At 34.4% G+C, this 22885-nt stretch overlaps 1 protein-coding gene across 4 annotated transcripts; it reads right to left on the bottom strand.

Annotated features, from left to right (window-relative positions):
- Positions 1–59: 59 nt before the first annotated feature.
- On the bottom strand, positions 60–22885 carry LOC106717637. Of its 4 annotated transcripts, none has more exons than XM_014511531.2 (6): positions 22714–22885; positions 9588–9639; positions 3610–3854; positions 638–3532; positions 435–552; positions 60–344 (listed from the first exon to the last, which is right to left on the bottom strand). In XM_014511531.2, exons 3-6 carry the CDS (start codon positions 3809–3811, stop codon positions 287–289), a joined length of 3273 nt encoding a protein of 1090 aa, XP_014367017.2. In that variant the 5' UTR covers positions 3812–3854; positions 9588–9639; positions 22714–22885; the 3' UTR covers positions 60–286. The 4 variants fall into 4 exon arrangements, with proteins under 4 accessions (XP_014367017.2, XP_014367016.2, XP_014367018.2 ...); XM_014511530.2 differs by having other exon boundaries at positions 3610–3859; XM_014511532.2 differs by lacking the exon at positions 9588–9639.

The raw sequence follows: 22885 nt of genomic DNA on the forward strand, positions 1-22885 counted from the left end.
AAACATAATGTATACAATAGTTCCTAAATATATAAAACGGATTCAAATACATATTTTACAAAGCAAATAAGCTTATATACTAACATATTCGTTGTTGCAACGATGTACTTTTAAGGAAATAATAGAAACAGTACTGCGTACTATATTCATTTCAATAAAGTGAAACGTAAACTGTGATTCAATAGTAAAACGAATTTCGCCTTTGGCTAATTGATGAAATCAATAATATTGCACACCATTATAATATGTTGAATTCTTTGGGGTCTTGAATGCCTTTAGTTCTGTTTTATTTGCCGTCAGCGCGAAAATTACCCAGAGGTTCTACCGATCTTGACCTAGGTGCTCTGAAAGTAATAATGTCTCTTTAGAATAAATATTGTTTGATTTTAAAAATGCCAGGGCAAAAAAAAAACAAGGATTTCTACAGATTTTACCTTCGTCTTGAAAGCGTCAATTCTATTTTTCCTTCTTTAACTTGTTTGAAAAGCGAAATAGCTCCAGCGTGGCTCAATCCACGTGTTAGAACATTATTAACCGACAAGATCTCGTCACCTGCAAAGCAAAAATAAAAATAATTATTACCACGGCTTGCTATCTCAACGAATAAATTATTTTTTTTATACGACATCGTCCTTACCTTCAAAGATAGTTCCCTTGTCAGCGGCTTGCCCGTTTGGGAAGACAGTCTTAACGAATATTCCCATTTGTCCCTTTGGAGAATCAGTGCCACCGACAATACTAAAACCCAAACTCTTATGGCCTGGCCCCTTCCAGAATTCAGCTTTGTGCACCGAGCTATTAGAGTTATGTTGCTGTTCGTGATTAATGGCTGCGTTATATTCCTGTTGCCGAGATACGTGTGGGCTTGCGTTTTGTGGACCACGTTGTGATCCAACTCTATTGAAGAATCTGCTTCGACTACTGCTACGCAACTGGTCTGGTATGCTCTCAAAAGATCTGTTTTGGTATAATCTAGAAACATGTTTTATATAGTGTGACGTATTTTCTTTGATTTCGTTTGATGTGTTTTCATTGCAAGCTGCGTAGTTCCCTATTATCGGTTGTGGCCTGGAGCTATGAAAGGATATTGGCCTGTAACCGTTTGCTCCCTTATTTCTTGGGACTGGAGAAGACCTCATTGAAATTTCTATATTCGTAATATTTTGTAATGAACTAGGTTGCGCATAGCGTCTTTCTAGCAACTTTTCGTCATCACTTTTTTGATTCGATATTACACCATGGTTAACTTGAATTCCAATTTCACATTTCTGGTTAGCCTCGTATTTATTGGCATGTGAATTCTTATTATTCGACGTATGTTTGCTATACTGGTTTTCAGCAGGAAAATGTGTTTCTATAGTAAGTTGATTGGATAAAGACGGTTTGTGAACAGTTTGTGAAATTATATCAGGAGGAACATTTAAAGAAGATGGAGTAGACATCGGTTCAGTGGGTTGACTATTTATAATGCGGCTTAAAGTAATCGGTGTTATTTCATCATGAGCCATAACAAGATCGACCTGGTATCGTTGAAATAGAGTTTTTTCCTCGACGTTCGTTTCAGTGGAACATGAATTCACTATGTGTTGAACATCTTTTAAAGATGACAATCCTCTTAAAACCCTTCCATTTACGTTAACAATTTCGTCCCCTATTCTGAGTCGTCCATCTCTGTGTGCAATTCCATCAAAATCTAGTTTTACCACAATGTAACGGATTTCATAATTGGAACCACTATTATCGAAATCTACTCTATGCTGTGCGAGATAAACTCCAAGACTTTCATCCAGTCGAGATTTCAATAATCTGATTTTTCTAAACCTTTTAGTACACGGTCCTCTTCCTAAAATATCTCTTTCGGGCATTGGTTGCTGAGGTTGGATATGCCGGTCACTCACCATGTCATTATGATTCAAATTTGGCGTAGACAAATGTTGAATTGGTAATATTTGGGAATGTAATAACTTGACTCTTCTCGTTTGGACGCGCTCATCTAATGTTACAGTTTTGTAGACGTACGGTATTTTTTTATTGATCGATTTCTTTGGTAATGGTGGAGGTTTAGCATCATTGTAATCTACTGGAATTTGCTGGTTGGAGTTATTATTGACATATAGTTTATTTTCAGATACTTTATTGTCATATTCGTAAGATACATCTTTTTCTACAGGAAATAGAGCACATGGTGTAGAGCTTCGCCTTGCAGGAATTTGTATTTTGTTTACATCTATTTTCTGGTTAAAACTTAGTTGCCTTGTAAAGTTACCGCTATTACCATCAAACTGCCTTACATTCGTGTCAGCTCTCGCCGTACCGCTCATTAAATGATAAGAGTATATTGGCGGGGAATGATTGCTATGTTCGTCCATTGGTCGACTATCGCTATCATATCCCGATTCATTCGAACTGACATAATTGCTCAGACGGTGAGCATGTAGAACTTCTTGATGAATACTTTGGTTTGAAGAAGCAAGATCTGTTTTAAGTTCTTGTGAAGATCCCAGTCCTGCACAATAATCATATACTGGTAGGCTATTTCTGTTTCTTGGAACTAGCATAGGGTCATAATCTAAAGGTCCCCTTTGTGAAATCATTGATGAACGTCTAGAGATATCGTCATTTTTTCTGTATGAATAGATATTTGCGTCGAAATCATTAACACTTCTCATAGAGCTTCTTGTAAAATCGCAATTTTCTCTGAGATTAGAGTTAAATAATATGTTTTCATCTTGGACGGTTATATTATCACTGCTTTGATATCGTTCCTCTGAACGGGAATTTGGGAGGTATAATCTTTCCCTTCGAAACTTTGGTGATTTTCTATCTATTCTTTCTGAAAAGCTTTGCCTTACAGAAACTGTTGGTCTGTGGGCCATACTATTTTCTTCAGGCAAAACTGATAATTTTGAACGTAAAAATGCATATGGGAAATTTGGCTTTTTTGATAGAGTATTCGTTTGCCCTTCTAATTTAGGAATATTGTCACAGCTAATTGCCTTTGTTGAAGAGCTGACCAAATTTTCATCTGATATTATGTTATGTTTCTGTTTTAAGGGTGACGACTTGTTACTTTCACTTTCGCTATTCTGCAAGTCTATTCCATCGGAGGGATCATCAGCTTTGACATAAGTAGATAAATGGGAGGTAGAACAACTACGGTAAAGAGACGGAGTATTTGGTTGGCTAGAACTATGTTCGGATGTCCTATGAGAATTAAGAGAATGTGATTTGGATGAATTTAACATTCCAGTCGAACCCATTCTATGGAAAAATGTTTTAAATGGACTTGGCGATCGGTCTCTCGAGCCGCTTCGAATTGAATCTGTATCGTTATCTTTTTTAAGAGCAGTCGAGTCGGAACTGCTGCGTCCCATTTTCCAATTTTGTTTTTTCTTATATTGGCCTATTATAGGCAACGGCGATTCATCGTTAACAGCTTCTGAAGATGGTACTTCTTCCGAAGCTTCTTTACCGTCAGGTTTCTTTAGCATGTCCAGCTTTTTGCCCATTCTACGACCCCACGTTGCAAACACTAAAAAAATAAGACATTGAAACATTTAACACATAGAAGACATACATCAACAAAGAGTCTTTATATCAGTTACTAACCTTTCTTCATTTCTTTTACATCGTCCTCCATAACCATGGCTGGGAGTGCGGTGACAAGCGTGTAGTGCTGAGGGGCCTGTGGGGCGTGCAGGGCGTGCGGCGGGTGAGCGTCTCTTCGCGGAGACGCGGCGGCGGGAGGCGCGGGTGGCGCGGCGGGCGGCGCGGTCACTTCCCTGCGCTTCGGCCCGCGGAAGAGGCGCATGATGACCGCTCACGCAACCATATCGCCGCACCGTGCACGCACTCTGCTCTGACAACAAATTCAATTATTAATAACTGAAGCTATCTTAGGGAACAATCTTTATGATACAGTCGTCTTATTTTAATGAGTCCAATTTATGCAAGTTAAACACTTCATCATTCAGCATAATTCATTGCTAGTGGGTGTAAGGAAAGTAACAGCAAGTGAAAAATTTAGAGCTGGATATGTCGCTTTTCTTTTTCCAATTTAATGCAGGAAAAAGTATTTATTGCTCAATTAATAGTTTTCTAAGTAATTTTGGATTACAAATATTTGTCAATCGTCTATAAATCTAATGTTACTGATCACTTTCTTCAATGCTTTGAATTCTATAAATTGTAGACTAATGTCTGTAACAACAGTCGAGTCGGTTGACCGGAAACCTATGCGGTTTGGATGTACTGTATAATAACCGCTTTCAACTTCCATTTCTAGGACGTGCCCTCAACTAGCGGTCTATTTTTCACTTAAATGAACTCAATTATACTTTATAGATCGTATGAGCATTTAATATAATTTTAATGACCGTCCGTCGAAAAGAATATGTTAATGACAAGCGCACGACAGCGACGGCGGGCGTCGCGCTGCGAATGGCATTGCCTGTGAACGTTGGAGTTATTAATAAATTAATGTAAGTCCGTGCGTCGTGATTCCGTAAAGGACTGGCGAGAAATAAAAAAAGATTCATAAATAGCTAATTTCTTGGTCGTATATCTTGATGTCATTTTTTTAAATTTTACTTAGAAATTTTAATAACATTATTTTAGTTTAATCTGAGTTGTTAATGAGCTCGTTTACTTACTTAAATGTAGGTATTATCATAGGTTTCTAAGACAAAAATGAATGTGTATGACATATCGTCATCACATTCATTTTTGTCTTAGAAACCTCTCACTATCTTTTACAAAACAGAGACAACTCTATTTATTTATTTATTTCAAATATTTTTGATATCGGGATTTTGGTCTCAGAAACACATTGTAATAAATAATAGATTGACTATAAATAAAAGTTTGTGCATTACTATTTCTAATATAAATGACAAAATTTAACAATTTGAATTAAATTTCCTCATTACAAAGCAATGTAGCACAAAACCAGATGTTTTTAATTTAAACTAACAACTCCGAACAAACAACTCTACATTATCACATCATGTTTCATAATTTCAATCTTATTTGTATGCGTCACGTAAAGATTAAATCATCATAATTTTTTGCCAATTTTATGACCGTATAGTATGTCTAATGAGGATCACGTAGCAGCCGAGGAAGTGGGATCTTCCGGCCGGACGAAGAAGACATTATGTTAGAGATTGTTATACTTTGTATGTCATATTTAACTGTTTTATGACGGTGTAGTAATCATGCACTTAAATATATTATGTTTTCCCTTTTTTATATTGTTAGAGGATTCTGTTATAATTTATGAAACATTTTTAGTTTAGGTAATAACGGGGCTTTTAATTAGAGAAGATTTATCTTAAGACGAAAGTAGTTTGTTCATTCAATAAGTGCTTTTTAGAAATTTGACAACAAATTCAGTTTCAGTAGGTGACATCTGGGATACTTTTTCAATAATTTCTTAAATTAAGCATAACATATTAGGGAGGGTGTCAAACCTCTGTCCCTACAGCGGGAACTCTTGATTTGTAGGAGGTTTTGAACGTGGGTGACAATAAATCATTACATATGTAGGTGGCAAACGAGCAGCGAGAACACCAAGGTGTTCAACAACGCCCATGGACATCTGCAATACCAGAGGAATCGCAGATGCTTTGCCGGCCTTTGAGATGGTGATACGCTCGCTTCTTGAAGGACCCTAAGTCGTAGCGGTTTGGAAATACCGCCGAGGATAGATCATTCCACACCACGGCCGTGCGCGGCAAAAAAATTCGCGAGAACCGCACTTTTGTGGAATGCCAGGCGTCCAGATGGTATGGATGGTAGCTGGCGGTCTGTCGGCTGTTAGGTTGAGTCTAAAAATTAGTCTAATTATTCGATGAAAAATATGTATACCTTTTCTTCCTCCTTATTCGTTCGATCAACAATAACAACAAATTTAAGGAACAGCCAGGAATACAAATCATTTATTTTTAGAAATGCCATTTAAAATATAGTAACCGTTTATTACAATTAACTAAAGCTTGTGATATAAAACATCAACGTGGCCATTAAACTTTTACATTTGCTTCAGGAAATGTTCAATTTAGTTTCTGGATATCTGCATAATTAAATATACCTCTAAAGTGAGACAACAATTTACTGATTACTGTAATGTATACTTGACTATTTCATAAGTTACACGATGAGCCTTTTTTCACTATTATAGTCTAAGAGCTTGCGTTATGCGTGCGCGTAAGTGTAGGTTACGTTGGTCCAGTAATTATTGCCTATATATCGCATGGCCTCTTGTCCGTGCTACATGCGGTCAGACAACATTCCTACTCTATTAGTAGGTTGGCATATAAATAACGTTTGAGATTGAGCGATTTTTATAAAGGACAGTTAAAACAAATAAGAGCATAGTTAAAGAAATGTGTTGAATTATTTTATAAATAAAAGATGAATTGACAGAAATAGTGAATAGTGTTTGAATTTGTTTGTGTAGGAAACAATTTAATTTAATTCAAGCAAATTAGACATAACAATCGTTTCGTTCATTATACACATAATTTTGTGTTCCCAATGAATATTGTTTAATTTAAAGGTTAATATCGAGCTGACAGAGGTTACGGCATATGTAATTGCATAATTCAAATGGTTGTCGTCAGCCTACCCTGTGCATGCCCGCACAACATTTCTAGATTACTCCACACTTAAGATTCCTAGCGGACGGGCAATGTCAGGCCCCGCCGTTCCCTCACTCGATTTGTTTACGCACTTTGTAATTATGTTTTTCTGAACGGCGCCAATGCGGAGACACGTAATACCTAGAAGATAGCATGAGTGCTTCACTACTGGAAAAATTCACCGGATTGAATGACTTCGATAGATATTTATGTAACCGTGGCTTTTCATCCCAACATCTGCACAAAAACTTATTATTCTCTTAATTAGATAAAAATCCTCCCAAGTAGGGTTGGCGACAGGCAGGCCGTAAAAACTTAAGCCAAAACTTTAAGGTTCAGAAAACCTTTAGTGCCGACCCTAAGTAAGTGGGTTAAGGCCAGGGAGATGATGATGATGAATTAGATAAAAATATCATACCTTTATACAAGTTTTTTTGTACTGCCTCACTCATACAAAGATAGAGGATGACCGAAGTAAGTATGGATGGATTGTATGGAGTGGATATATGTAAGAAGTGAGTGAATTCACATATGATTGCTGATAGGAATGCAGGATGAGAAAACTATTTCCAAAAGGGCAGTCCGATGATGATGATGACTACGTAATATTTGTTTTTGTTCCGCAAACTGTTTAAAATAGTCACGAAGACTTAGTGATCTAGAAAGCATTCAATAAGCATTTTATCGTCTCTTACAATGTGGAGTTCAACTAACTCCATTTGTAAATAATGTTTATTAAAGACATCAACATGTATTGATTACTGATAATTATTACTAGTAGTCTATTAACATGATTATTTTAATCCTATTATTAAGGCATTTCCTCAAAATTAAGGACTATGTATATGTATAATGCGATAGTTAACTATAATGACTCTTTATACGTATTAATTAGCCTTTCTTTGATACACTAATTGATTTAGATTAACACATAAAAAAGTTTTTAAATATCCTGAAAAAATAAGTGAAATTAAATCTTAATAGGTAATTTGTATGAAGTGTTTTAGTTGCTAATTAGAGGGATCTCTTAAATAAATACTAGCTTTGTTGGTATTGAGTAAGTGGGCTTGCGCTAGGTCCTGTTCGAGGGCCGTTGACTTGTTAGACAGGCGCGTTAACGAATATAAGTGATTCTTTGCTAATGGCGAACTCACGACTAACATAATACTTGCAAGGATTTGTCTTCAAAGAAGCTTAACATTTACTTAAAGAAAAAAAAGTATTTTTCCTTAGAATAACGCAGTAGTCGTTTGTTGCACGTTTATTTCAAGCACGGCACTTTAGCGTTTATTCGTCCTGTGCAATTGACGTTTAATAGGAAAGCTGCCCGGATGGAAACCGCTTTGAAGACGAGTTAGGTAGCGAAGAGCTTTAGACGGCGAATGAATTATATTACTTTTTTAGAACACTTTAGAGTAAACAGTTATGTTGTTTGCATGTTTTGTTATTTTTTTTCGCATAATGTCTCTTAAATAACACATTAAATTATTCTTTCCAAGTATTAGATAAATAAGTAACAAATAAGTAATTTGATATTGTAAACTTCACATTTTTAATGATATATTAACCAATGAGATATTTTCTAAGGAATTAATTCCAGCCACTGAGATCCACTATCTTTCATCGTGACAGAACTCTAAATGCCATCTTATCATCTTGATAGTTTGCATTCCAGGACTGTGCGTATATCGCTAGAATTCCTGCGTTATATGACCATTTCGTGTAATTATCTGTGGTTCTGACTTATCTGTAATTATATGTCCCTTGAAATATTAATCCTTAGTGAAACAAATGGACATCGGTTCGGCTAGATGACTGAATAGGTAACTGACGCGTATGAACATCTACAAATCAGGAAGGAAGACATCGTGAGCTCTCCATATAAAAGATTCTATCTATTGACAGGTTATTCCACGATGTGATTATGTCAAATGGCTTAACTTAAACCATGTTATGTTTGAGTTATGTACGAAAAATCTGACAACACACATCTAAACATTTAGAAAAAAAAGGTTGAGAGGTGTCAAAGGACACCCGGATGGAACGAAGTTCCTTTCAATTAATTAGTGAAGGAACCAATGTTTATTCTGTGAATAAAAAACTTAAGTCTTCACAAGAAGTACATTTTATTTCTATGAATTTTCGTTATATATTGTCACGTCGTTGCCATGGTGAAGTAGCGCTCATTCGTCTATAGCAAAAAGTGTCGTGACAACTTTTCGTAAGAATTTTTTCCGTCTAGCCCCCTTTCACAACGCGCGATAAGGAACTTCGGTCCAAAAGTAATTTACAAACTATTATTTAAGTTCTTAATGAAAAGTATTATTATAACAATTATAGATTTATTTATCGACTTACGAGTAAGTAATCAGAGTGGTTCATTTTATTAATATTTAGTCTCTATAAATCATAGATATTCAATTAGAAGATAATGAACGGATAGACGTACGTGTTTGATTTTAAAACAGACGCATGTTGAGCAATAGGCGTTCGTTATCTGTTCGTTATTATAAAATTATTTAATAAAAACGATTTCCTGTGTTCGGAATTATATTATCACATAAACGAATAGTCAATCATAATTGCCTCCGCATTAAAACGATAGATCTTAACCACAGAATATAGATAACGAATGACAGAATCTTAGAAAATAATTATGGTAGTTTTTGACTTCTTCCGTGAAGTGATTGTTTTAAAATCCTATAAGTTGTGGTTCATTTTTTGAATTAATTAAAATGAAGTAGACAACGAGTTCAATTGTTTAAAAAGAATTTAACACAACACAGGGCGCTAACTAGCTTAAAATTTCCGTATCAAACGCGTCTTGGATACTTCAGTTATAGGTACAAAACTGTTGGATTATTTTGAACCGTTATTAGCGTAGAGTAGGGAACATGTGTTATGTTATTAGTCGTGTTATATTTATAAATAAGGCACGTGACTCACCTCATGCCAGGAATGCTCATGGAGCGGCTGCGTCGGCGCAGGCGACGGTTCACTGAAAAATTAAATAACCCATTTGCACATCACGTTTGCGTAGCTTTTTTCGATTTTTTTTCTCTGTTTCTAGTTTGTTGTATTGAAGTAAATTATATCGCTCGCCTAAGACGCCAAAAAGCACTTATCACGATAATGAAGTCGAGATTTTTCCGAGATCGATAAAACTTTGCGAACTTTTAAATACATTGTCAAAGTACATACATAAGTATATAGAAGTTTCCGAAAAATGCTTTAAATTTAAAACATTAAATGACAATATTAGTAGTATAACTGTGCTAAGGGATAGGAAATATAAAAATTCCCGCACGTAGTTTTGTTTTATCATCATCTATTGCAGGACAATGGGGCGGCGTTGAAAGAGTCGCTAATGTCACTTTCACACGATGGTAGAATAGTGAGTGCATTGTCTTTAATCTGTCTTACTGTTCTATCTTCGTGTGAGTCTGGCATTATGATATTAATTCGAATATGTACCGAACGACTCGCAAATGGAATTATTTCTTCGTAAGTAATGGCTTTTTACTGTCCGAAAACAAGTTTTTCTTGTCGCCTTTGTACTATCTTTAACCAACATTACAGTTTGAGCCATCAGTTTGGTAAAATATTGACTATTGTTGAACATGAAATTTAATTTGTGTTACAACTAATTCTCAACATTTATTGCACGTAGCTCATATTTATAGTTGCTATTTTCCATGTTCTGTTTATTTAAGCGCGTCGTTTTATGTAAATTAACGAACAATGTTCCCTGACATTTTTGAATAGTCACTAGAATTGATGGATGACTTTTATGTATGACTAGCTTTTGCCCGCGAGTCCGTCCGTGCGGAACTAAAAAAAAAATGTTTGTAGCCTATGTGTTCTTCCAGATTATGTTCTACGTCTGTGCCAAATTTCATTGAGATCCGTTCAGCCCTTCTGGAGATACCTTCTTACATTCATCTAAATGTTCTTTTAACTTTTTTTTCAAGTAAAACGCATTAAGGTAAGATTTTAAATAACAATTTTACCAATATTTATATTTACAAACTTATAATATAAAATGAAGTAGGCTTAGTTTAGCTTTAATTTTTTTTTTAAATTAGTGAAAATATATGAAAAAGAAAAAAAAACAATTTTTTTACCAAAACTTGTTTGAAGTCGTTCAACAAAAAGTGTCAGTTTGTGTTGAGTTGACTTGAAATAAAATTCATTCCACTTCCGCGGATATTTCTACACGCGGCTCGGTTTATTTTTATCAGAACCCGGAATTCTATGTTTAAAGTCAGAAATGTATTTAAAGTAAAATATTTAACGTTAAAGAAAATCTTCTAAAGTAAAAATGAAAGTTTAGTTCACGCTCTGTATAAATTATGAATTATAATAATATATATAAAAAAAACTCTACACTAGATAAATTTTCCGTCTTTTGTAATCACATCAACAATATTTAATGTCTCTATATTAATATTTCTTTTAATGTTATGTTTAAACGTTTTCAATTTGTGTTCCAAGTTTGAGATTACGCGGGATCTCACGAAGTAACCATTTGGTGACTATGATGTGGTCCTACTTTCCCTCCTCAGATTAAGTATCGGGAAGCAAAACCTCCTTTTTTAAAACTTTTCATGATTCTGAATTAGAACTGGATTGAACACTGTAAATAAACTGATGAAGAGGTAGGTAAGGCATTTTTCCCGGTTCGTTCCACTGGAGTTTCGGGCTCCCTCGTAGTCGCACTTGAGGGTGGCCACCGAAGGGGTTTTAGTGAATAGTAATCTCACATAACCCTGTCGTGAAAAAGCAGGGTATCTTTATGAAGATTTCCCCCTCGATAAAAAAGGTATGGTTGGCATTTGAATTCTAGACAGGAATTCGAATACAACTATGCGCAGGAGGCTACTCAAAGGATTAACCGCCTGTACATTTTATATCAATTTTTTTTTGTAAATTGTACTCCATTACAATGTATGTAGCAAATTATATTTGACCTTTGCAAACAACATTTTTTGGAATATGTTTTTATGTAATGTGTTCAAGGAAACAGTTAATGGAGTCTATAAAAAGAACTTTAGGTACAAATTTGAAAATTGCTACATTTTTACGTAGTTACATTTTTTATAGATAATTCTTCGTCTTCGATTCCCAGATTAGTCATTTCATTGTGTGTGGGCGTAGAGCGTGAAACTACACAAGATTGAGACTTGTCCATCCCTTTGTAAGAACACAATTTACTTTATTATTAATATTCCAAGTTCATTCTTATAAATGTTTCTTCTTTGTTGTCAAGGGATATTATTCAAATATTAGCAATGAAAAAACAATTGTATTCCTCGGGAAGAGGGACTTTGTATGCAAGCTGAGTGGTAGCGGTTTGTCTTTTATAAACTTCTTTTGTTTGATTTATAAAATATATGTTAGGAATTTTAAAATTCGCGTAATTTAAAAGTAATTTCTAGTAAGATTGTCCTCTAAATGTTTGTAATGTTACTAAATTGAATAATTTCGTGTAATTATTTAAAATATGTTAACTTTAATATAATGAAAACTTAAATAAAAAAGGTTACTTTTATCGGAAAAACTTGAAGCAAAGTAGCGAAAAATAAATTTAATTAACAAACACATATTAAAAATTGCAGTAGAAACTCTCTAAGCGAATGAATCATTTCTAAGCATCGTTAGTCAACTACTGAAACCTACATAGCCCGGTTGCGTGTTCGGCCGAGACGCCTGCCCACTTGACACGTTTCTGCGAACGTATGTTTACTTTAGTGGCGTGCAGCTCTACATTTATTAAATACATCTATTGCTGCCTAGAGTATATAGTTGCGAAATATAATAAAATGACAGTTTTAACTGTCAAGAGCATGGTACCATCTATCCATATCCTAGTGACAGAAAGCTTCTATTTTAACTTAAAAAACAGGTAAAAATAATAACAGAATTTCTTGAGATATTTTGCTCGTAAATCAAATTAAGTCACCAATAGATTTATTTTTATATTAGAAGGTGGTAAACGAGTGTGCGGCGACCTTTATTCGCCGAAATAGCGAAACGACTGCTGCTCATGGACATTTGCAATTGCAGATGCGTTGCCTACCTTTGATCAACGGAGAAGGGGACTAGAAATAGGATATTTCCCCTTCCCATGTATCCCGCCTCCGCCAAATACACTTCCCCTTCCCATTATTTCCTTATAAGAAAAGCGTGGGAAGGTAACCTGGACTAAAATTAGGCCACTGGCACGCACACTCATCGGACGAAACGCAGAAAAGCTTCCAATTCATGCCTGTCTTCTGTGTGGTCGTGGTATTTCACCTGTCGATTCGGCTCATACGTGCATCCAACAAATTTTGTTATTGCAGGATCTACCTCTGTTAAGATCGTCCTTAAAACTTAATTGTATTTTAAAAGAGAAAGAAAGTAAAATAAGTGTAGGAATGTAGCAGGAAAAAGGAAATAATATTAACCAATAAAATATAATGAGTGCATCCACACCACGGGCAATTTGTCGTGTATACTGTTAAACGCACGATTTACAAGAGCGTGGGCAGACGACGCGCGTCTGTAGGCGGCCTCCATTGACAAGCAGTGCCCCCGGGGTCCACCTCCTGCCCACACCTCAGCCTTTACGATCTACTACAACATGAGCGTCAATAAAATCAGCGGGTCCTACGCAAAAATATATAACTCGGTTTTTTTTCAAATAGCATTTCATGCTTTTTCTAGAGATTTTCATATTCCTGAAATCAAAGTTATAATAGGTATACAGTTTTACATAAGAACATTTCTATGTACCTCTGTATCTACACTAACATAGATCTTTTAAAATACAGTCAAAACCGTTTATGGCGATATCGTTTAGAACAACATACCGGTTAAATTGACCAAAATCAAAGGTCCTGGCTGAATGTTATATACATATATTTCCTATTAATACCTGTCACCGGTTGTTACAACTATCGGTTTTTACGACTCAATATGAGTAGTCCCTTCGATGTCGTTATAACAGATTTTGACTGTAGTGATTTTTGAGTTACGACTATTTTCGTAGGAGCCGCCGAAACTTTAACATACCGCAACACTTTATCGAAAGCAAACAATGCATACGAAAGCTTATTGAATTTTAGGATTTTATTGCCACATATGCTACGTCACACTAACGGTAACTACCCTATTGTTTATTCCTTTATCTATTATTTACATTATCTGTGGACAGATAAAGAGGTCATTGCTCTTACAGATAGTAAGTCGACGGTGACTTAAAAGTTTCCGCCCGTATCAAATTAGACGAAAGTAAATGAAAGCAAGACATTGATAGTCAAAATGGCCTTTAAAAATGCGATGAACTGTGATACTAAAAATGTTTCCCGTCACAACATCGGACTTTAAAAAGATTACATAATTAATAAAATATACGCATTAAAAATAAGTGAATAGATAACAAGAAGAATACGTTCGATAGCGTTGTGATTTATGTTTATAGCCAGTGCGTGGTATTTCATAATTACTTGTTAAGATAAATTTACAACGGAATAACCTAGCATTTAAGACTCTGACCTATCCAAAGCAAGTTTAGTTTGTGCATGTGTAACTATGATTTCATAATATAAAATATAGTTATATTAATGTTCCTATGTAGCGAAAAATGCGGTCATGTAGAAGAAAAATTACAAAATAATACAGCATTTTATCATAATTCTTAAATCAAAATGAAATAGCAAGAAAAATCAAGATACTTTACCTTGGAGTATGTTGTTGAGTAGCCTAGCTTGTGTGTTAGTGTTATAAGGACTTCGTCAAATAACTTACATTGGTATTCCAATGAAAATAAATTTATTTTTAAAATGATAATGGCAATCCTTTAGTATCATTCTTTTCCATAAGTTGTTTGCGTTAAATTTATGTGCAAATTAAAAATAAAGTATCGTATGTCAACAAGTATTTTTTTTTACAAAAAACGTGTTTTTTGGGTCACCTCAAATTTTGTTGCTATCAGTAAATGTTACACTAATTTATATAACATTGTTCTTATAAAGAAAAAAGGTTGTAATGATATATTTTTGGAAACAAGTAGATCATAATACGAAATATTTATCCGGAACTCACGTCGGCGAGATGTGATTTGTTCCGCGTTTGGTATTAACAATCCAGCAATTAAAGCAATTATCTCCAGACGTCCGTTACGCTTCACGGTCATGGAATAAGTGAAGCTTTTTTTTTGGTAAAAGCATCCAAAACCACATTTGCTTTATTGGCATTCTATTTTTGAACACCGTCAGCAAAAGAACGATACATTCTTTTATTTTTAACCTTCTATGTAATAATTTTTTACATTAAATTACAGGAAGAAGCATGAGTTAAAATACAATTTCCCGAGCTAAGCCCGCTAACATTTTAATATAATAATTATAACTTCACCATCGAAGGCATTAAATTAAATGTTGGTGGAATATTAATCAATTTGATTTACGGATGTTCTAAAACTTTTTAATTCTGTAGGTATATATTTCAGAGTTGTACTAAATATCATTGAGCGTTTAAATTTGGTATAATCTGAAGTATAGACATGTACTTACTGTCTTTAGATGAACAAACATAAAAAAGCTAAAGCATTTCGCAAGTAGCATGATCGTCGTTCGTGTCAGTATACTAAAATGACCGTCCTCGTCCCATCGTTTTCTACCTGACCGCTTGCAATGTCAACTTGCACGGAACGTCAAATTTATGCTCAACAAACTGATAAAGATGGCATTTATTACACCCAGAGTCGTAAATAGAATAGGTAAATTTAATTGCTTTCTTTGCATCGTTAAAACAAAACTCTCGGAGCGCGAAGCTGGAACAGATATACATACGAGGGGAGGTCCAAAAGTTCGCGGAATGAAAGGGTTGTCAATGAAATATAACAATAAATTTATTTTTCCTTTTCAATATAATCACCCTTAAGTCTAATACATTTATTCGATCTATGAATTAATTTTTCTAAACCATCGAAAAAATATTTTTTGTCTTTGGCCTCAAAATGGGCCGAAATTGCCTCCTTCACTTCATTATCGTCGGAAAATTTCCTTCCCCTTAGCTCTTTTTTTAAATTTGGAAATAAATAAAAATCGCTAGGAGCCAGGTCTGGACTGTAGGGTGGGTGAACAAGTGGTTCGAACCCATGTGTGTGCAGAGCAGCCATGGCAACTCGGCTCTTGTGAACCGGCGCGTTGTCTTGCAAAAGCAACACACCCTTGGCCAATTTTCCTCGACGTTTTTCTTTAATTGACTCCTTTAACTTTTCTAATATGAGTGCGTAGTATTCTCCGGTTATAGTGGTACCTTTTTCTTTATAATCAATGAGTAATATTCCCTTACAATCCCAAAAAACAGTGGCCATCAACTTTCCCGCCGATTCTGACACCTTGAATTTTTTGGGAGGTGGTGTACCCTTTTTGTGCCATTGCATGGACTCCTGTTTGGACTCAGGTTCAAAGTGATGAACCCATGTTTCATCTCCAGTAACAATCCGCTCCAAAATCTGCACGGGCTCGTCTCCACACAACTCCAAAAAGTGCTTAGACGCGTCGACGCGCTGCTGTTTTTGAAGCGGCGTGAGCATTCTCGGCACCCATATTGCACTGACTTTTGTCATGCCCAGGTGGTCGTGCAGGATACGCAAAATAGTTGTATCTGATACTCCAACAAATGCAGATAATTGTTTCTTCTTCAAACGTGTGTCTTCGAGTACAAGTTTTTCGACTTTTTCGACGATGTCTGATGTGGTGGCGTCAGCTGGCCGCCCAGAGCGAGAGTCGTCTTCAATTGAATCTCGACCATGTTTAAAAAGACCATGCCACTTATAAACCATTGTTTTACCAGGGCACTGATCTCCATAAACGGTTTCCATTTCATTTAAAATGGTTTGAACGTTTTTTCCTTGCTTGGTAAGGAATTTTATCACAGCGCGATGTTCAATTTTCTCCATAGTTGCAGTTTGCTTCCGGATTGACTTGTTCAGCAGGCGAGTACTCGTAAACGAATGGCACTATAGGGTTGAAATGTTATATATATACTAATTATGAGTGCCCAATTAGTATGACACTAAGCGAGCTACCCTATCCCCACTCCATCCCCTCCATTCCGCGAACTTTTGGACCTCCCCTCGTACATTAGCATATCATAATAGTTACTATCGGACATTAAAAATGTGTAATTATATGTCATAAATCGCACATATAACTGATACGGAAAGGAACAGAGAAAGTATATTTCATTAACAGATTTGTATTAAGAAATTAACACTTATAAAAAAGTATACGTATTACGTGCTGATAGCAAAGTTTTTGTGACGAGTAATTTTCTTTATGTATAATCTAATACATATAATATGCTGATAATCTTCTTGATCGATGTCCGCAGTAGCGGATGGACATGGAACTGTAATTACTGGTGCCTGCTTTCTATAAACTAGCATGATATTATGTTTTAAATCACGGCACATCACATCACAAAGTGAATATGCGTGGTACAAGGAGGAATTAAGTTAATTACCAAGTACACATATATATCTTGATAATCAAATCTTAAACTTTCGATCATTAATTATACATTAAGCAACTGAGCTATTTCCTCATATTAAGATTCAATAAGTATTCTGAATGATAACTTAGAGTAATATTTTAAAAAAAAAACCCAGAAAATTGTCGTATATTGTTTCTGCATACATGCTTAAGAGGTACTAATTCTAGACACAGAGTGTATCGATTTGTATTCTTGCTTCGTATCACGTCACGCATCAGTTGCTCCGACAAGGAGCGCTGTCAAATGGTGTATAAGGCAATGGAGCACAATCGTCATGTTTCATTGAGCTTAGGGTACCGTAACTTGATGAGCGTTCATTAACCGAGTGTAGGTATTCAGTTACCTAAAAGGATTGCGTGATTCTTTTGTAATAACAAGTTGTGACCAGTGAAAGTCGCAACTTAATAAACGTAATGGGTGCACAAAAAGTGAGCATTCTCAGTAGCGACATGCGCTCACGATCATCTTGTTGTTAAAAATTTCAATAGCAATTAATGCTTATTAATCCACTTACAACCAGTTCGCTTCCGGTATTACGCGACGTTTGGACTCGAATCGTCTGCATTTACAACTCGCTTTATATATTTCGAATGATCATGAAATATAATCGATTACAAATGAGATACAAAACCGGTGGTTTAATTTAATACGTAATTTCCTTACTGTTAGTTAAGATAAATGGGGCACTAAAATATTTTTGTGTAGTCTATCCACTAGTGTAGCTTTTCGACCATAAAATAAACAACATACAAGAAAATTTAAAGTAAGCATTTTTTTGCTCATCCATGCATCTTAAATCGGTGAGCTTTTAGTGAGCTTAATTAAAATTCTTCTTAAATTCACTATGGAATTATAGTCACATCATTTGATAAAAGTATACAAACACTTTCATAACTCAAGGTTTAAACAAAAAAATATAATATGTAAAAGTAGTACTTTTATGCACTCACGATGTTCATAAATATTTAATTAAAACACTAACTTAACAGTATTAATTACGTTAAAGACATGTGTATCTTTCACTATAATTACGACGAACAATGTTCAAAAACAACGACAGATATAAAATCATATTTAATAAGATACTCGTATAATTGGCGAAATAAGTAATTTACAATTCAATAACCTTGTATCAAATTATATTTAACACCCACAGTACATATTTTTACATGGCCTCCGCGATTAGAAGACAAATGAATATAAGATACTGTTATGCATCGTTAAGGACGAATGAATCAGTCACAGATGTTACTAAAAGCTTCTTGCAAAATCCTACATACACTGTGTTTGCTCACTCATTTGTTGATACCTACAAATAAATTCGTTATAGAAACTGTAAGATTAACTATCTCATTTTTGTACTGGCTTCGTTTTAAATTAGCGGTGGCTAGGAGACCGAAATTTGTTCAAAAGTGTTGTGGGTAGGGTAACAAGATAATAAGCCCTCAGGGCTCTACGATAAGAGAATCTCTTAGAAACGACTTAACTTCCCCGAGTGCAAAAAGAGACATTGGAAAACAAGTATCAAAAAGTTCGACTAACATTGTGGCCATGATTGTCAAATACGTTTTAAATTAGATCGTTTTAATGCTAGTTTATTAAATCATAATTCCGCGCGAAATATTTGAGAGTCAATCGTCGATCCTCAGATCGTAAGCGTAGATTACTCGTCGATCAAAACTGTCATCGCCTTTAAGCAACGGAATATGAAGTGGTTAAGAATCCTTATATAAATAAGTTATTATTATAATTTTCTGACAGAAAGGAACTTCGGAATGTACTGACATTTTTACTGTTAATTTATTTTAAAGTTATTCAAGTTATTCGACACGGTTAATTAAGCATAAGATAAATGTTAAAGATTAAATTTTTCAGAAACAAGTTGGATCAGTTATGCAACTCGGTTCACCGGTCATCATATTAATTAATAAACTGTTCTTTTCATCGGTTACGTTGATCAATTTTATTTGTGGTACTTTATAAATTTAAACTAATTATATAAAATAAACTAAATAAATAAACCTTTATTCCTCTAAGAAGCGATGCATAATATTCGATTGAGAAAAAAGAACAAAAAGAACACGATCACTGGCTAAATAGCAGCCATTAAAAGGCTAATGATAAAGAAGCTGATCCTTCAACATCATAAACTATATTTATTCATTTTATTGCTATAAGCGTTTGCTTTTTTAATTGTAGACCTGACGGAGTTGTTTTAGTGGATTGTTTTTCGATGATACATCTGCTCCTTTGTCAACTCCTATAGTCTACACTTTGACCGATTTTAAAAAACAAAATGTTATTTCATTTGTATTCTTCGAAGTGTCTTTAGTCGATGTTATTAACATTCAATTACCTTGTTATTTATCTGGTTATTGGAATGTAATAATTAGCAAATTATGTAAGTATTTCTGGAGGACAAAAAAGGAAACTACCGTAATACGTAATGAAAACAGGATGGTGCAAGGACAATGTTTAAGGATGCAAATTCTCTGCCGAAGCACGAACGCGGATCGCACCCCGAATGAATAAGTTGTTAGAACGATTTAAACGTTATCGTGCTGTTTAATCAAATACCGATTATCGATAAGGGACAGGTCAAACCGCAAGCGATGCACTCGGTTTATAGCTTTTTAACTCGCCGTAACGGGTTCTGTACAGTTTTAAATTAGATTGCAGATGCGGTTGCGAAACTGACTCTACAAAAACCACATAAGTACGAGAGAATTTAATAGAAATCTTAAGTAGATTTTAAATTGCATCAACGCGACGAGCTCTTTCCACGATATAACAGACTAGATGTGTGGACCAGGCTTCGTCTAGTAAATTTTAATTCGTATCTATTGCAATAACATTAGACGCATTTTTACTTCATAAAACGAATGAAAGAATGAACATGCTTAAGATAACTTTGATAATTAAATCTGTTCCTTACGAGACCTAACGATATTTTTTATGTAAATTGATTTGACGACGTTAAGATAGAATAATAAAAATGTATATACCTAACGACCACAATAATATTAATCATTAAAACTATACGTGATTTCTTTTTATTTTAACACATTATGAGGACGATAATAAAATAAATGTCTAGAAATAAAGAAAAAGGATAGTTATTAAATTAGATTTTAGGATAGAATTTACATACATCAATGGAATAATTTTCGTTTCCAGCTTTAAGTTAGTAAAACAAGTTAGCATTTCAATCGTAAACATAAAAATGAGTGAGGTAAAAGAAAAGGTTTTTGTTTAAATCGTTATGAAGGACGTCCAGTATACGTACATATAATTACACTTCGTAATGAATTGAACAGACTATAACGAAACGGTTGGATGGCATTTGGGTCGCAGGCGCAGATACACGAGTAACTTCTGTGGCTGTTCAATGAGCTCTGTTCTTTCTTCTGTGTCATTTGAAAACATATTTTTTTATGCACATTCGCCCACATGTGCTGTCGTTAATAACTGTCATGTGCTTTAGTTTCAGTACTCGAGTGGCAATGATCCACAGCTAATCTTAATATGTCCTACATACCATATTTGTTTGCAAGAAATATATTCCTTAGTAATCTGGGATTAAGTTACATATCGTGTCAATTTTAGTGATATTTTTATTTCTTTATTTGGTTTTATTGTAACGTGTTACCAATAACAAACTACAGATTATTAAAGGCACGAAGATATAGTATTCATTTAAACATTTACTTAGGTTATAAAATATATTTGTTTATGTGGCCAAAAATATTGCATTTGTACAAAATTATTTAGATTATATTTACGTAGTTCTGAATTATCTTTCTAGTTCCTGTATAATTTGAACATTGTATTAATTTATTTACCTTAATGTAGTAACTCTCATAAAATATAACAAAGAAAATAACTTCAAAGACCTTCATGTAAATTATAATTATTTAACATTAAATTGTGTAATTCTATAATTTTACTTAAAATATTATTTATTACAAGGTCTAATCAAAATGCAATGTTTCTTCAGTTTAATAGAAAATTACAATGGTCAGTGGGGCTTTTAACGGTACTAGTCTTCATTAAGATGATGTCTTCAAATAAAAACCGTATGCGAGTAGGAAATGCGTCGAGTTCCCGGTAAGGTAATCACAGAGGAGGTGGACAAACCTATATTTATTATAAATCTAATGACGCCGGGGAATCGTTAGAGCTTCCGACATAAAAATGTCTGTCATTATGGCCCGTTTTTTATCATTCAAATTTATATTAAATTATACTAGGGCTTCTAAAACTTTTAGTATTTGTTAAACGATTTATGACAGTATAAATAAAAAGGTTAGATCATCAGTGAATTGGTTTTAAGTTTCACGTAGTGTTGAGCTTAAAATTTAAAAAACATAGTTAAGAATTATGATTTACATTGCAATAGGTGACAAAAACATAATAAGCAAAGCTTCCATATTTGAAAAAATATTTTGCAGTCACGAGATGTCTGCTGTATTGTTACGTGTTTGTTAGTGTATTAAGTACGTGTTGTAGGACTTTGTATCACCTCCACAGGACAATGATTGTTAGTTGTTTAAAAAATACACTCAACTAAAATGAGTTATACAGAGATTATTGCGAACCAAACATTGTGCTTAGTCATTCAACTATTTTTTTTTACAGCAATTATTTCTGGTATAAAGTTTCTTTCAACTCGTACTTTAAAACAATATTTAGATAGTAGATAGCATTTCGATCGAACTTTAATCATAGCAAGATAAAAGCGCATTAAGAATTGATTTAACTCTCGTATAAAAAACAGCAAAGGCCAATGTTTATACATCTCAGCATTGAGTATTGGAACCAAACAAATACCGCGTACAGCACTCGGCGAAGGAAATTACCTTCTACTGAAATAAAGCTCGGTTTGTTTCATTTATAGCAGCTGCTCCCTTTCGGTTAACTCTTTTGTCGGTCTTTGAGTGTAAAAATAAGCTTGTTTTTCGATGCTTAAACAACTACAAGTGTCTCTTGTGCTTAAGATAGCTTGTCTCGTTCTTGATTTTAATTTATTAAGTAGGGTTTATAATTAATTTGTAATAATAACAGATATTTAATGTCTAATGCTAAGTTTTGCTAATAAATAATCAAATAACACGTTCATTGTCAGTTATTCACCGAGCTCATCCAATTTTAAAGATGACTGAAAATACTATTCATTTATTTAAATAACATACAAAAATATGCTATTCAAAAGATCTTATCAGTCCAAAATAACTATTTGGTATTTAACTCCTAGATTAAGTCTTTGCAATTGATTTGAATGCAAAGAAAAATTTACGATTTCAAGCATTTTAAGGAAAAACTAAGTTACAATTCGATGTAACTTTTATTATACCTCGTGGTTTTTAAAGTACTCCCATTTAATGTTTATTCAATAGAAAAACACAATGAGTTTCAATGAAAAGTTGTGGCTTCGAAATTTAATTCGATTTTTAAAAGAAATTTTATAACATCATACAAACTTAAAATTAACTTAAATAACTATAGTATCTACATAAAGACTTACAAGGGAGGGATCGGCAATGTTCCTAAAAAAACGATAACACCGATAACAGAATCACAAAGTCACAACACTGTGAGCCACTGGACACGTTAGCGTTATCAGACGCAAGGCGATCGATCGCAGGTTCGCAGTGCGGGTGAAACGGTCGATGCGCGCGGCGCGACTGAGCTGGCTG

Source organism: Papilio machaon, chromosome 2 (genome assembly GCF_912999745.1).
Source record: "Papilio machaon chromosome 2, ilPapMach1.1, whole genome shotgun sequence".
Taxonomy (NCBI): domain Eukaryota; kingdom Metazoa; phylum Arthropoda; class Insecta; order Lepidoptera; family Papilionidae; genus Papilio; species Papilio machaon.